Source organism: Oncorhynchus masou, chromosome 18 (assembly GCF_036934945.1).
Source record: "Oncorhynchus masou masou isolate Uvic2021 chromosome 18, UVic_Omas_1.1, whole genome shotgun sequence".
Classification (NCBI taxonomy): Eukaryota; Metazoa; Chordata; class Actinopteri; order Salmoniformes; family Salmonidae; genus Oncorhynchus; species Oncorhynchus masou.
The window spans coordinates 49,788,672-49,804,777 of NC_088229.1; the positions used below are offsets into that span (position 1 = coordinate 49,788,672).

At 43.4% G+C, this 16,106-nt stretch overlaps 1 protein-coding gene across 3 annotated transcripts in view; it reads right to left on the minus strand.

The window, feature by feature from the left end:
* Window positions 1-16,106, minus strand: part of LOC135504738 (transient receptor potential cation channel subfamily M member 4-like) — a 108,806-nt gene that overhangs the window by 67,423 nt on the left and 25,277 nt on the right. For all 3 annotated transcript variants that reach the window (XM_064923560.1, XM_064923559.1, XM_064923561.1), the window contains 5 exons: window positions 15,091-15,260; window positions 14,239-14,416; window positions 12,006-12,070; window positions 11,583-11,816; window positions 11,196-11,298 (listed from right to left, as the gene is read on the minus strand). In XM_064923560.1, the coding sequence (XP_064779632.1) occupies window positions 11,196-11,298; window positions 11,583-11,816; window positions 12,006-12,070; window positions 14,239-14,416; window positions 15,091-15,260 (750 nt within the window). The remainder of the gene's footprint in view (window positions 1-11,195; window positions 11,299-11,582; window positions 11,817-12,005; window positions 12,071-14,238; window positions 14,417-15,090; window positions 15,261-16,106) is intronic.

Here is a 16,106-nt window from a genome sequence, read left to right on the forward strand (position 1 = left end):
TCACCGGACGTTTTGGAACTACTGAACATAACGCACCAATGTAAACTCCGATTTTTGGATATAAATATGAACTTTTCCGAACTAAACATACATGTATTGTGTAACATGAAGTCCTATGAGTGTCATCTGATGAAGACCATCAAAGGTTAGTGATTAATTATCTCTCTATTTCTACTTTTTGTGACTACTCTCTTTGGCTGGAAAAATGGCAGTGTTTTTCTGTGACTTGGCTCTGACTAGACATAATCGTTTGGTGTGCTTTTGTCGTACAGACTTTTTGAAATCGGACACTGTGGCTGGATTTACAAGTGTATCTTTAAATTGGTATAAAATACTTGTATGTTTGAGGAATTTTAATTATGGGATTTCTGTTGTTTTGAATTTGGCGCCCTGCAGTTTCACTGACTAGCATCCCACATACCCTAGTGAGGTTAACCAGATACAGTGAATTATAAGTGAAATAATCTGTCTGTAAACAATTGTTGGAAAAATTACTTGTATCATGCACAAAGTAGAGGTCCTAACCGACTTGCCAAAACTATAGTTTGTTGACAAGACATTTGTGGAGTGGTTGAAAAACAAGTTAATGACACCAACCTAAGTTTATGTTAACTTCTGACTTCAACTGCATGTGTTGAGAAGCTTGGTGACATTGTTGGATAGAGTTAAGAGTAAAGAGTGATAGTTGAGCATTTTTGTGATTTTATTCAATTCAAATGAGTTTTTTCAAATTACAGAGGACGGAGGAGGTATATTAAAAATAGTTTTCTTGGATTTATACATTTATTTTTGTGTCCAGTTAGTGCAATTTATTTAATTTTGCCTTGCTATCTTCAGTAGCTAGCAAAGTGAGCAGGCAGGTTTCTCCGACAGAATGACTAACGCTACCAAAAATGTTGTGGACATTTTGTTTAAGAACCACTTTCATTCTCCGGGGTACACGGGAAAAGGTACAAATTAAAAACGAGGGTCGACCTCTGCCTGAGATTAGTTTCATGAAGAAGGATGGAAAGGTGAGGGCGTTCAATGTCAATTGGTGTCAAAAGTATAGCTGATTAACAAGGAGCCTTTCATCAAGCCGCCTGTATTGCTGGCCTTGCCTGCCTTTTGGAAAGTCTCAGCCTTGGGCGAAAGGGGGGTACTGTGATCTGAAGAACATTGATCGTTCAGGTATACGGCATCACAAAAGCAGGGAGATTATAACTGCCCACATTTATATCGTTCGCAGTTGTGTCGGTCGCAGTTGTCAGTTATCGTCAGGTATGTGGATGATCAGGGCTTTAGGAACGTTTCTTGGGCTACTTTTTAAGTGTCATGTGGACGAGATGCACAGTTTGTGTTTGACTTTGTGAATTCTGAGATGTCTGAGTTTAAACTTCAGAAGAAACTTGTTGCCCAAACCAATGGTGGTGCTGCTGAAGTAGCGCCGAGTGCCACTTTTGTGCACTGCTATGCACACTGGCTCTATTTAGTTCTGAGTCAGAGCACAAAGTTAAGGTTTTCTTTGCGACACTGGGCGGCTTCACCACTTTTTTTTTTAAGTCGAACAAGATGGTGATGTTGCTTGAACAGGCTGGATGTGCATGCTGACCAAAAAACGCACCAACACGTTAGAATTTAACTTCTAGAATTGTTAACACTGTGGTGAAAAACTATGACCAACTGATGGACACCTTCACCCATATTATAGAGCACCCTACCATGGATGATGATACTGTGTCATGTGCAGATGGGTTCAAGGCAGAGCTGGAAGATTTTCTTTTTTTTTCTTTTTTTTACTTCTAACTTTTGAGGAGATATTTGCTCACACAGATGTTGTGTTTGACATAGTGCAGCAGAAAGCCATGGATGTAGCCTAATGTAAAAGAATAGAGAATCTAACAAGCAGAATGGAGGAGCAAAAGTCTGATGTAGAATTCAGTGCCATATATGAGAAGACAGCAAGCGTGAAAGAGGATCCAGACATCATGCACAGGAGGAAGCGTCGGCAGGGCACTCAGGATCAAAGGCATCTACAATGAACTGTATGACTCAATTCATGATAACATGAAGTCTCAGATAGCACAGAGGTACAAAAGCCTAAACTGCATGCAATTCCTGGAGTTGTTAGATGGTAGTAAATTTGATTAATTCAAGAGAAAATTCCCAGATGATGCTCTGACAAGCCTATTGCAGACTATTGGTAAAAAAAATGTAATTAGGAAAGACTGAAAACAAGTGTTTTACTGTGATGAGGAGATTCAAGGGAACATTGCAAAGCTGTCTGACACAATCCTGCACTATAAGAGCAGTGGACTTGATGAAGCGATGCCTGAGCTGTGCAGGCTGCCTAGTTGCTACTATGGGGACAACATCAGCTGGGGTGGAGCGAATTCTCCTCTCAGAACACTATGGGACAAGAGACACTGAGGAACCTTGTAATTGTATCCATAGAGAGGAGAATTCTTAAATCACTGCAGAAAGATCCTTACTGGAATGAGGCCATCGACCAGTTTGCCAACCAGACTATGAGAAGAATGGACTTCAACTTTAAAGTAAGGCTTTAACATGTATTCCCCATTATAATAAGGTTTTAATTAGTTTAATTGTTTATGAAATTATGTTTCATGAACATTTGGTTTTCAACAGTAACTCCCCCACGCTCCATGGACAGCCGGGGCTGTTTAGTTCTTCAGGGGGCACGGGGCTGTTTAGTTCTTCAGAGGGCACAGGGCTGTTTAGTTCTTCAGGGGGCATAGGGGTGTTTAGTTCTCTGAAGAACTGAACAGTCTATGCCCCTCTGAAGAACTGAACCCCCTGGTCCTCTGCTGTCTGTTATACCCCATATGCCCTTTTATCCACTGGCACATTGAATGGTTCCTCTCCAAGCACTGTGCGTGCACCTATACATTTTCTTCATTACTATGTAGAGTCAATCCCATACACAAACACAATCACATTATCACACAAGTGTGATTTACTCCTTGCTTGGACTAACTCATTCGTAGCTCTTTTGTCTAACTGTGTCTTATTGCTTTTTTGTCTTCCCAGCCAAATCCTGTCCTGCCCTTAGTGGAGGAGTTGGGCTCTTCTACAGCACCATCCATCCATCCATGATGAAACTTTTTTGCCACTGAAGCCTCTGAACACCTCTACTCACGCCAAATACCCTCATTCAATCACTGCTGCCCTTCCCAACACTGTAGCCTTCTCATTCCCTTCCCCATAATATTTTACTATAAATGTCTTTATTAAACGTTTAGGTTAAAATCATTTGTCTTTGATGATTTTTCAAATGCGTTTTATCATTTGGTCCGCGCCTATACCATTGGTCTTCCATCCTCCTCATTTTTTCAAGTCACCAGCCTACACTGCTGTCAGCCCTGTGTCGAGCTAATCTTGTGCCTTAGATCCTCACCAAGGAGAGAGAGTCATGACAGTTCAAATACAAATAGAGATCACTTCCTGTTTCGGTCGCATGGAGTGAGCACGGAAAGCTCAGAGAAACCGAGAAACCACACTGTCGGCGCAATGGTGGGCACCGAATCGGGTTCGCAAGCTGCAGTGAGAGAAAATTAGTTGAATGAATCCGAACGCCCTATCCCCATCTGTTCTATCATACAGGAAGAGATAGGCACAGCAATAGACAAGCTCCAACCAAGTCTGGAAACAATTAGGACATCAGTTGCTGAATGAAACGAGAAGACAGCCATAGCTGAAGAAGCCATGCCTAAAGTGGATGGCAGGGTGACTGAACTTGACAAGCTTGAAGTTTTGGAAATGCAGGCGTAAATGTAATCTTCGTGTCACAGGATTTGATAACGGCATTGAACAGGGAAATCCAACAGCTTACATGACAGCATTCTTCACAGAACTGTTCCAGGCTGAGGAACTGTCCAGTGAACCAGCAGTGGAGAACACACATAGGAATTGGATCGAAACCATCTTGGCATGCTGACCCCGCGTGATGATCGTGAGGATGCAGCGTTCAGGTCAAACACGCAATCATACAGTTGTCAAGGAAGAAATTAGATATTAACTTTTGTGGGATGAAGGCAAAGATGTTTCTCAACATGACTGCTGATATGACCAAAAAAGAGAGCCTTGACAACAATATCAGGGTGTACCTACGTGAGGCAGAGATCCAGCACGGACTAATTCACCCTGCCAGGCTGATCATCACCTCCCAAGGAGCTACCAAAACCTTTCTGAATCCCCAAGACGAAGAAGCATATTACAACAACTCCATCAAACCAACTCTGCGCAGCAAGTAAAGACAATTCTAGCCGCTAATGACAAGACGACACAGGAGGATGGACAAGGTTCGCTTGTGGGTACGATACGGTATTTTGATAGGCTACTTAATTTACCTAGCAGATTAAAAGAGACAACCAAAAATGTGATTACAGATAATCACAATATGATAGGATTCATAGACATACTGTATGTTATTTACTAATTTAAATCTTGGACTGATTGTTGGGCCTATGGTGAAGCCTTGTAGGCTACACCTTAACCAAATCCAACCATGAATTATACTTAGCCTACTAAACAGGCATGAATCATAAGTAATTTGCCCAACCAACAGTAATTTAAAGGTCTTTTCCGTTTTTTATAACATGATATATGCTCATTTGATGACTGGGGAAGAAAACAAAGGGAGTGGCATATAAGGGCAGGTAATCAAGGTGATGGAGTCCAGGTGAGTTTCATTATGTGCAAATGCACTTAACGCTGGTGACAGGTCTGCGCCATAAATGAGCAGCCTGGTGACCTAGAGGCCGGAGAGGGAGTACACGTGACACACAAACTTTCTTTAGGCAATTTTTTTACTGATAGGCCTATCCCATAATTTGTAGTAGGACAACAAGCAGAATAGATTTTATTGATAGTAGGCTATTGTAGCATTTCCTACTCATTATAGTTATTTTTTGATATCGCAAAACATGTACAGTGCATTCGGAAAGTATTCAGACCCCTCGACTTTTCCACATTTTGTTACATTACAGTCTTATTCTAAAATTGATGAAATATTTTTACACACAATACCCCATTATGACTAAGCAAAAACTGTTCTTTAGAATTTTTGCAAATGTATTAAATATAAAAAACTGAAATATCACATTTACATAAATGTTCAGACCCTTTACTCAGTACTTTGTTGACACACCTATGGCAGCCTCGAGTTTTCTTGGGTATGACACTACAAGTTTGGCACACCTGTGCTAATCTGAAAACAAGACTCCCTAAATTGTATCAGCATATCGATTGCGCAACCAGGGCTGGTAAAACCTTGGATCATTGCTTTTCTAACTTCCGTGATGCATTTAAGGCCCTGCCCCACCCTCCTTTCGGAAAAGCTGACCACGACTCCATTTTGTTGCTCCCTGCCTACAGACAAAAGTTAAAACAAGAAGCTCCCACTCTGAGGTCTGTTCAACGCTGGTCCGACCAATCTGATTCCACGCTCCAAGACTGCTTCCATCACGTGGACTGGGATATGTTTCGTATTGCGTCAAACAACAACATTGACGAATACGCTGATTCGGTGAGCAAGTTCATTAGAACGTGCGTTGAAGATGTCGTTCCCATAGCAACGATTAAAACATTCCCACACCAGAAACCGTGGATTGATGGCAGCATTTGTGTGAAACTGAAAGTGCGAACCACTGCTTTTAATCAGGGCAAGGTGACCGGAAACAGGACCGAACACAAACAGTGTAGCTATTCCCTCCGCAGGGCAATCAAACAAGCTATAAGCGTCAGTATAGAGACAAAGTAGAATGGCAATTCAACAGCTCAGACACAAGAGTTATGTGGCAGGGTCTACAGTCAATCACGGATTACAAAAAGAAAACCAGCCCAGTCACGGACCAGGATGCCTTGCTCCCAGGCAGACTAAATAACTTTTTTGCCCGCTTTGAGGACAATACAGTGCCACTGACACGGCCCGCAACCAAAACATGCGGACTCTCCTTCACTGCAGCCGAGGTGAGTAAAACATTTAAACGTGTTAACCCTTGCAAGGCTGCAGGCCCAGATGGCATCCCCAGCCGCGCCCTCAGAGCATGCGCAGACCAGCTGGCTGGTGTGTTTACGGACATATTCAATCAATCCCTATCCCAGTCTGCTGTTCCCACATGCTTCAAGAGGGCCACCATTGTTCCTGTTCCCAAGAAAGCTAAGGTAACTGAGCTAAACGACTACCGCCCCATAGCACTCACTTCCGTCATCATGAAGTGCTTTGAGAAACAAGTCAAGGACCATATCACCTCCACCCTACCTGACACCCTAGACCCACTCCAATTTGCTTACCGCCCAAATAGGTTCACAGACGATGCAATCTCAACCACACTGCACAATGCCCTAACCCATCTGGACAAGAAGAATACCTATGTGAGAATGCTGATCATCGACTACAGCTCAGCATTTAACACCATAGTACCCTCCAAACTCGTCATCAAGCTCGAGACCTTGGGTCTCGACCCCGCCCGGTGCAACTGGGTACTGGACTTCCTGACGGGCCGCCCCCAGGTGGTGAGGGTAGGTAACAACATCTCCACCCTGCTGATCCTCAACACTTGGGCCCCACAAGGGTGCGTTCTGAGCCCTCTCCTGTACTCCCTGTTCACCCACGACTGTGTTGCCACGCACGCCTCCAACTCAATCATCAAGTTTGCAGACGACACAACAGTGGCAGGCTTGATTACCTACAACGACGAGACAGCCTACAGGGGGAGGTAAGGGCCCTCGGAGTGTGGTGTCAGGAAAATAACCTCACACTCAACGTCAACAAAACGAAGGAGATGATTGTGGACTTCAGGAAGAAGCAGAGGGAACACCCCCCTATCCACATCGATGGAACAGTAGTGGAGAGGGTAGTAAAGTTAAGTTCCTCGGCGTACACATCACAGACAAACTGAATTGGTCCACCCACACAGACAGCACCGTGAAGAAGGCGCAGCAGCGCCTCTTCAAACTCAGGAGGCTGAAGAAATTTGGCTTGTCACCAATAGCACTCACAAACTTCTACAGATGCACAATTGAGAGCATCCTGTCGGGCTGTATCACCGCCTGGTACGGCAACTGCTCCGCCCACAACCGTAAGGCTCTCCAGAAGGTAGTGAGGTCTGCACAACGCATCACAGGGGGCAAACTACCTGCCCGCCAGGACACCTACACCACCCGATGTCACAGGAAGGCCATAAAGATCATCAAGGACAACAACCACCCGAGCCACTGCCTGTTCACCCCGCTATCGTCCAGAAGGCGAGGTCAGTACAGGTGCATCAAAGCTGGGACCGAGAGACTGAAAAACAGCTTCTATCTCAAGGCCATCAGACTGTTAAACAGCCACCACTAACATTGAGTGGCTGCTGCTGCCAACACACTGACTCAACTCCAGCCACTTTAATAATGTGAATTGATGAGAATTGATGTAAAATATATCACTAGCCACTTTAAACAATGCTACTTAATATAATGTTTACATGCCCTACATTATTTATCTCATATGTATACGTATATACTGTACTCTATATCATCTACTGCATCTTTATGTAATACATGTTTCACTAGCCACTTTAAACTATGCCACTTTGTTTACATACTCATCTCATATGTATATACTGTACTCTATACCATCTACTGCATCTTGCCTATGCCGCTCTGTACCATCACTCATTCATATATCTTTATGTACATATTCTTTATCCCTTTACACTTATGTGTATAAGGTAGTAGTTTTGGAATTGTTAGCTAGATTACTCGTTGGTTATTACTGCATTGTCGGAACTAGAAGCACAAGCATTTCACTACACCCGCATTAACATCTGCTAACCATGTGTATGTGACAAATAAAATTTGATTTGATATTTGGAGAGTTTCTCCCATTCTTTACTGCAGATCCTCTCAAGCTCTGTTAGGTTGGATGGGGAGTGTCTCTGTACAGCTATTTTTAGGTCTCTCCAGAGATCAACTCAAAGAAAAAGAAAAGGATCAGGTTCAAGTCCGGGCCACTCAAGGACATTCAGAGACCTGTCCCAAAGCCACTCCTGCGTTGTCTTGGCTGTGTGCTTAGGGTCATTGTTCTGTTGGAAGGTGAACCTTCGCCCCAGTCTGAGGTACTGAGCGCTCTGGAGCAAGTTTTCATCAAGGATCTCTCTGTACTTTGTTCTGTTCATCTTTCCCTCGATCCTGACTAGTATTCCAGTCCCTGCCACTGAAAAACATTCCAACAGCATGATGCTGCCACCACCATGCTTCACCGTAGTGATGGTGACAGATTTAATCCAGATGTGATGCTTAGCATTCAGGTCAAAGAGTTCAATCCTGGTTTCATCAGACCAGGGCATCTTGTTTCTCATGGTCTGAGAGTCTTTAAGTGCCAAGCAGGTTGTCATGTGCCTTTTACTGAGTAGTGGCTTCCGTCTGGCCACTCTACAATAAAGGCCTGATTGGTGGAGTGCTGCAGAGATGGTTGTCCTTCTGGAAGTTTCTCCCATCCCAACAGGAACTCTAGAGCTCTGTCAGAGTGACCATCAGGTTCTTGGTCACCTCCCTGACCAAGGCCCGTCTCCCCTGGGCAGTCAGCTCTAGGAAGAGTCTTGGTGGTTACAAACGTCTTCCATTTAAGAATGATGGAGGCCACTGTCTTCTTGGGGACCTTCAATGCTGCAGATATTTTTTCCCCCAGATCTGTGCCTCAACACAATCCTGTCTCGGAGCTCAATGGGCAATTCCTTCGAACTCATGGCTTGGTTGTTGCTCTGACATGCACTGTCAACTAACTGTGGGACCTTATATAGACACGTGTGAGACTTTCCAAATCATGTCCAATCAATTGAATTTACCACAGGTGGACTCCAATCAAGTTGTAGAAACATCTCAAGGATGATAAATGGAAGCAGGATGCACCTGAGCTCAATTGAGTCTCATAGCAAAGGTTCTGAATACTTGTGAAAATAAAATAGAAATTGTACATTTGCACAAAAAAAATAGAAAAACCTGTTTTCACTTGTCATTATGGGGTATTGTGTGTAGATCACTGAGGATTTGTATGCATTCAATCAAAAGGGTGTAACGTAAACATTTTTGGAAAAAGTCAAGGGGTCTGAGTACTTTCCAAAGGCAATGTATCTGGAGCCCTGTAGTTTGGTTTATAGGAGATGAGTGTGCAAATATACTACTGAAGGGGATTGACAACCCATAACCCACCAAGCATCTGGGTGTTGCTGTTTGTACCATTGGAATTCAATACTTCTAATGTTTTGTTTGGGTGGTGAGGGGAATAGGAGTGGGAAGGGGAAAAACATCATTATCATGGAAGAACAATTGTCAAAAAGATAACTTTAAAATGCAGAGACATTACTTTCTCATTTGCCTATTCTAGCTCGTCATGGATTGTCATGGATATCGCTGTTTTTTTCTGTTCGTTTTACACAGGGGACTGTGTATTTGTCTCCGTCTTTTTGTTTTTATCTATTTTGTACATGTTCATTGCTTTGTGTTGTTGTTGGTTGTCTTTATGGAAAGGCTAAATAAAATGTTTGAAAAAAAAATTATACACAAATAGAGGACTGGTTCCGGACAACTGTGTGATCACGATCTCTCCACAGCCGATATGAGTAAGACTTTTAAAAAGGTCAACATTCACAAGGCCTCACAGCCAGACGGATTACCAGGACATGTACACTGAGCATGCGCTGACCAACTGGCAAGTGTCTTCACTGACATTTTCAGCCTCTCCCTGTCCAAGTCTGTAAAACCAACATGTTTCAAGCAGACCACCATAGTCCTTGTGCCCAACAACACTAAGGTAACCTGCCTAAATGACTACCAACCCGTAGCACTCACATCTGTAGCCATGAAGTGCATTGAAAGGCTGGTCATGGCTCACAACACCATTATCCCAGAAACCCTAGACCCACTCAAATTTGCATACCGCCCCAACTGATCCACAGATGATGCAATCTCTATTGCACTCCACACTGCCCTTTCACACCTGGACAAAAGGAACACCTATGTGAGAATATTATTCATTGACTACAGCTCAGCATTCCAACACCATAGTGCCCTCAAAGCTCATCACTAAGCTACGGACCCTGGGACTAAACACCTCCCTCTGCAACTGGACCTTGGACTTCCTAACAGGCCGCCCCCAGGTGGTAAGGGTTGGTAACAACACATCCGTCACGGTGATCCTCAACACGGGAGCCCCTCAGGGGTGCGGGCTCAGTCCCCTCTCGTATACCCTGTTCACTCATAACTGCATGGCCAGGCACGACTCCAACACCATCATTAAATTTGCCGATGACACAACAGTGGTAGGCCTGATCACCGACAACGATGAGACTTGACCATGTGGTGCAAGCACGACAACCTCTCCCTCAATGTGATCAAGACAAAGGAGATTATATTGGACTACAGGAAAAGGAGGACCGAGCACGACCCCATTCTCATAGACGGGCTGTAGTAGAGCAGATCCACATCACCAACAAACTAACATGGTCCAAGCACACCAAGACAGTCGTGAAGAGGGCACAACAACACCTATTCCCCCTCAGGAGACTGAAAATATTTGGTATGGGTCCTCAGATCCTCAAAATATTCTACAGCTGCACCATCAAGAGCATCCTGATGGGATGCATCACTGCCTGGTATGGCAACTGCTTGGCTTCCGGCCACAAGGCACTAAAAAGGGTAGTGTGTACGGCCCAGTACATCACCGGGGCCAAGCTTCCTGCCATCCCGGACCTCTATACCAGACAGTGTCAGAGGAATGCTCTAAAAATACTCTCTGTTATTATCTATGCATAGTCACTTTAATAATTCTACCTACATGTACATATTACCTTTATTACCTTGACTAACCGGTGCCCCCGCACATTGACTCTGTACCGGTACCCCCTGTATATAGCCTCGCTGTTGGTATTTTACTGCTGCACTTTAATAATTTGTTTCTATTATTTCTTACTTTTTGTATTTTTCTTAAAACTGGATGTTGGTTAAGGGCTTGGAAGCATTTCACTCTAAGGTCTACACTTGTTTTATTTGGCTCATGTGACAAATAACATTTGATTTGGAATTATGTCCTGCATCAGCTTATACAGTATGGGTCAGCGGTGTGAACTGTGGATAAATATGGGCTGAAGTCAAATTATTCCACTCATGCAATGCTTGCATTCGCGAAACAGGGGTGATACGGTGTATCATACCTCTAACCAAGGCTTTGAGCAAGACCGTGTCAAAGTCATCTGGTCCCTCCTGCTCTCCGTGGTAGACAGTGATCAGATCCCTGTTCAGGTAGATGCTCAGAACCTGTGAACATGGGATAGGAGGAGAGATGCTGAGGTGTAGGTGAAAATAGTATGATGACCAGTTTGGCAAACACTGTTCAAGGGCAATATTTGAGAGGCTCTTTATTGTGGTCAGGCTTTTCAATGTCAATTGAAATAATTATGTTGAAAACCTATCCAATCCTTTCACCTCTTTGTGGTAATGAGGGAAAGGAGATGAAGAGAGGAAGCCGTGAAAGACAATGCTTAGCTGAGAAAATTACCCTGTGCAGCAAAAGACTGCCCCACATTCTCCCCTGCTCTTACCCGTTCTACCAGTTTGTCTATCTCTGTTTCGGACGGAAAGTGCTTCCTAACCCTCTCGGCCACTCTGTCTTTAAGGTCCACACTAGGTCCCGCCTCCCCCTCCCCCTCGGTGGAGGACAGGACAGGGGGCGCAGACGATAGGCTCTCCAGGACGTCACTGACGAGATCGGCCACACCACCCGACCCCGCCAGCACCAGCCAGGGCATGGAGTTCCTCAGAGAGAGATCCAACCGCTGGGAAGGAGAGAGAGAGGGAAGAGGGGAGGGAGGACAGAGGAGGGAAGTGGGAGAGGAAGAAGGGAGGGTGATATACAAGCCTTGCAATATACACCGATAGCAATGAGCAACTAATAGATTGATCATCAAAAAGGGTTTGTAAATAAAACTACTCAGACTATACGAAATTAAGTCATGTGATTGTACCTCCAGCATGGTTGTCTCTCCTGATATCAGCATGCACAGGACGGGGATGTCAATGCTTCCACTGCCTGACAAACAGATGTTCAGAAATTATTACAACTTCCAACAAAAACAACTGAGTAACAGCTTGAAATTTCTCAAAAGTTTCTGTTAGCTATACATGACTATTTGTGGCAGGTAAACTAAGAAAGCACTGGTGTATTACAGGGTTCCTACACAGATAAGAGAAACATAACTGATAAGAATAGCAAAGTTTTTAGCGCAATGCATTTTGATAATGTGTGTCACTGCACTCAAAGAATTAATCGTCTAAGATTACCTTTTCAACTCTGTGTGCTTGTATTTAAATTTTGATAAGCTCATTGAAAAGACATGATGTGACATGTAATGGCTAGCCCGGCATGCTCTCCTACACTTGGCAGAAGAACTAGACTATGCCATGGCTGAGGTCCAACAGATGCCATAGTTGTAAAATCGTATTATCATGCATGCAGTGCTGTACTATCACCACAGGATGGCATAGTGTGCACTCTCACGATGTCAACCTGAAAATGCAATAGCTACTCTAGGCATTTCAGTACACAACTAGGTGATGTCAGAGGTCATAGACTATAATAACAGCATTGAATGGTTATAATGCCATTGATTATTTTATTTTTTGAAGTTACTATATATATATATTTTTCAATACATTTTTTGGGGGGGGACCTTTTTATTTATTTATTTTAATTCACCTTTATTTAACCAGGTAGGCCAGTTGAGAACAAGTTCTCATTTACAACTGCGACCTGGACAAGATAATGCAAAGCAGTGCGACACAAACAACAACACAGAGTTACACATGGAATGAACAAACATACAGTCAATAACACAATAGAACAAGTCTATATACAGTGTGTGCAAATGAGGTAAGATAAGGGAGGTAAGGCAATAAATAGGCCATAGTGGCAAAATAATTACAATTTAGCAATTAAACACTGGAGTGATAGATGTGCAGAAGATGTGCAGAAGTTAGTGAGGGAGATATGAGTCTCCAGCTTCAGTGATTTTTGCAATTCGTTCCAGGCATTGGCAGCAGAGAACTGGAAGGAAAGGCGGCCAAAAGTCGAATTGGCTTTGGGGGTGACCAGTAAAATATACCTGCTGGAGCGCGTGCTACGGGTGGGTGCTGCAATGGTGACCAGAGAGCTGAGATAAGGTAGGGCTTTACCTAGCAAAGACTTACAGATGACCTGGAGCCAGTGGGTTTGGCGACAAATATGAAGCGAGGGCCAGCCACCGAGAGCCAGCCAACGAGAGCATACAGGTCGCAGTGGTGGTAGTATATGGGGCTTTGGTGACAAAATGGATGGCACTATGTTAGACTGCATCCAATTTGCTGAGTAAAGTGTTGGAGGCTATTTTGTAAATTACATCGCCGAAGTAAAGGATCGGTAGGATAGTCAGTTTTACGAGGGTATGTTTGGCAGCATGAGTGAAGGATGCTTTGTTGCGAAATAGGAAGCCGATACTAGATTTAATTTTGGATTGGAGATGCTTAATGTTAGTCTGGAAGGAGAGTTTACAGTCTAACCAGACACCTAGGTATTTGTAGTTGTCCACATATTCTAAGTCAGAACCGTCCAGAGTAGTGATGCTGGGCGGGCGGGCGGGCAGCGATCGGTTGAAGAGCATGCATTTGGTTTTACTTGCATTTAAGAGCAGTTGGAGGCCACGGAAGGAGAGTTGTATGGCATTGAAGCTCGTCTGGAGGTTAGTTAACACAGTGTCCAAAGAAGGGCCAGAAGTATATAGAACACCTGTGGTAACGCAAGATTAATCATCCTCTAGAATTCAAATCAATACTAGTATAAGTAATATGGTAATAGCTTGGTGTTGCCACCTGACAGCCTGGCTTTAACCTATCCAGTTCAACCAGATCCACGAGAGCAGGGCAACAGAGACAAAAGGAAGCCCTTTCAATGAGGTGATCACTGATCTAACATGATTGTCCAGTCATGCTGATGAGTGATTACTTCAAGAAAGGAGTATGAAAGGATGAATTTTGGATAGGATGAAGCCACGCAGTCAGGTGGCAACAACAAGCTAAAACCATATACTAGTATGGATTCAAATAAAGATGCCCTCCAACGGAAGTAGTGCCCTTATTTCTCACATGGTTTACCTGAGGCACATGCTTTTGTTTAGCCTGAATTACATAGACTAAATTGACGTATTTGAATCCAACGTCTCTCACCCCAGATGCCTGTGCGCTGATGGGAAATATAGTCCTCCAGCCGGGCCCTGAAGCCTGCCTCGCCCCCTCTGCGGCCTACACTCCCATCATCCACCAGAAGAAAGGCCTGGTAGTTGTTGTCCAGGCAACATGAGTCACGGGACGTGTTCTGAAAGTAGTACCTAGCAGGGAAGCTACCCTGAAAGAGGAGGAAACAAGACATGGTCAGAACATGAGGGCTTTTCATACTACTGTGACTGGAACGAATTGCAAAAATTGCTGAAGTTGGAGACTTTTATCTCCCTCACTAACTTTAAACATCAGCTATCTGAGCAGCTAACCGATCGCTGCAGCTGTACACAGCCCATCTGTAAATAGTCCATCCAATCTACCTATCTCATCCCCATATTGTTCTTATTGACTTTTTTGCTCTTTTGCCCACCATTATTTCTACTTGCACATCATCATCTGCACATCTATCACTCCAGTCTTAATTTGCTGAATTGTATAATTACTTGGCCTATATACTATGGTCTATTTATTGCCTTACCTCCTCATGCCATTTGCACACACTGTAGACTTTTTTCCTATTGTGTTATTGACTGTACGTTTGTTTATTCCTTGTGTAACTCTGTGTTGTTGTTTGTGTCGCACTGCTTTGCATTATCTTGGCCAGTTTGCAGTTGTAAATTAGAACTTGTTCTCAACTGGCCTACCTGGTTAAATAAAGATGAAATAAAAAAATTAAACTGAGCCGAGCCAAGAAGATATCCACCATCATTTCCACCATAGTTTCTTAAACTATGTTGAAAAAGAATGTGAAAAGGAAATATCTGAGTTAGCAGTTTGGTTCGGCACGGTAGCGTGCATTACCTGTGGATTGACCAGCTGCTGGCGGTTGTGGACCAGGCCCCAGGGAGCGATGCCCAGAGCCACCACCTTGTTCAGGGAGACAGATGAGGCAGCGGTGGCATGGTCCCTTACCGCTTCCCCTACACACCTCCCTACACCCTCACGCAGGCCTCCAGTCAGTATCCACGCTCCTGTAGTAAGTGTGTGTGAGAGAGAGAAAGAAAGAGAGGGGAGAATATCATGGGGTGTTATTACATGATCAAGTATATTTCCAGTTCAAAGCGGTAAGATGGTATTACATTGACAAGTAATTATGGTTACTTGGAGCAAATATGATTCAAGAGAAATAGCTAATAAAGTTAGCAGACGATTCTGTCATTGTCAGTTGCTTTCTAGGAAAACAACTGAGTAGGCCTAATGTTGTAGATTTTTGTTAAGGGATTTTTATGAATAATGACTAAATTATGTATGCATTTAAATCAGAACTATGACACAACAGAATACTTCCATGTTACTGTATGGATGTATGAATCTTATTATAATCATAATACTGAATGTAATGTGTGTAGTTTTCGTCCAGAATTAGAAGGACTGTCTGTTCCTTGTTAGAAACGAATGGAGCTATCGTCAGACTGGCTGGAATGCTGTGTTCCTTACAGGACATCCTGTCTCTACCCAGGGTGGGGAGAGACTTTGGGCTTGTAGTAGATTGTTTAACAGGTGGCAGACAATGTGGGAAGGCTTGGCTATTTCGCCATTATATCGGAGAGAAGGAGTAGCAGCATTCAAAACGCTATGTCGAAATGTGATATAAACCAATGTACATTGTATTATGATCAGTACTCTCGAGAATAAACGCTATTGATTGATTTTGAGACTGGTCTCTGGCCATTTTATGCAAATAAGTATCTTACAAATTCTTAGAAATGCACAGTGTTTCAATTGAATTGGTTGATGAACAAATAGGAATATAATTCCTTTAACAATTTTGTAGAACTGTGAGGCCACTTTTAGAGACCAAATGTTACAAAAAACAA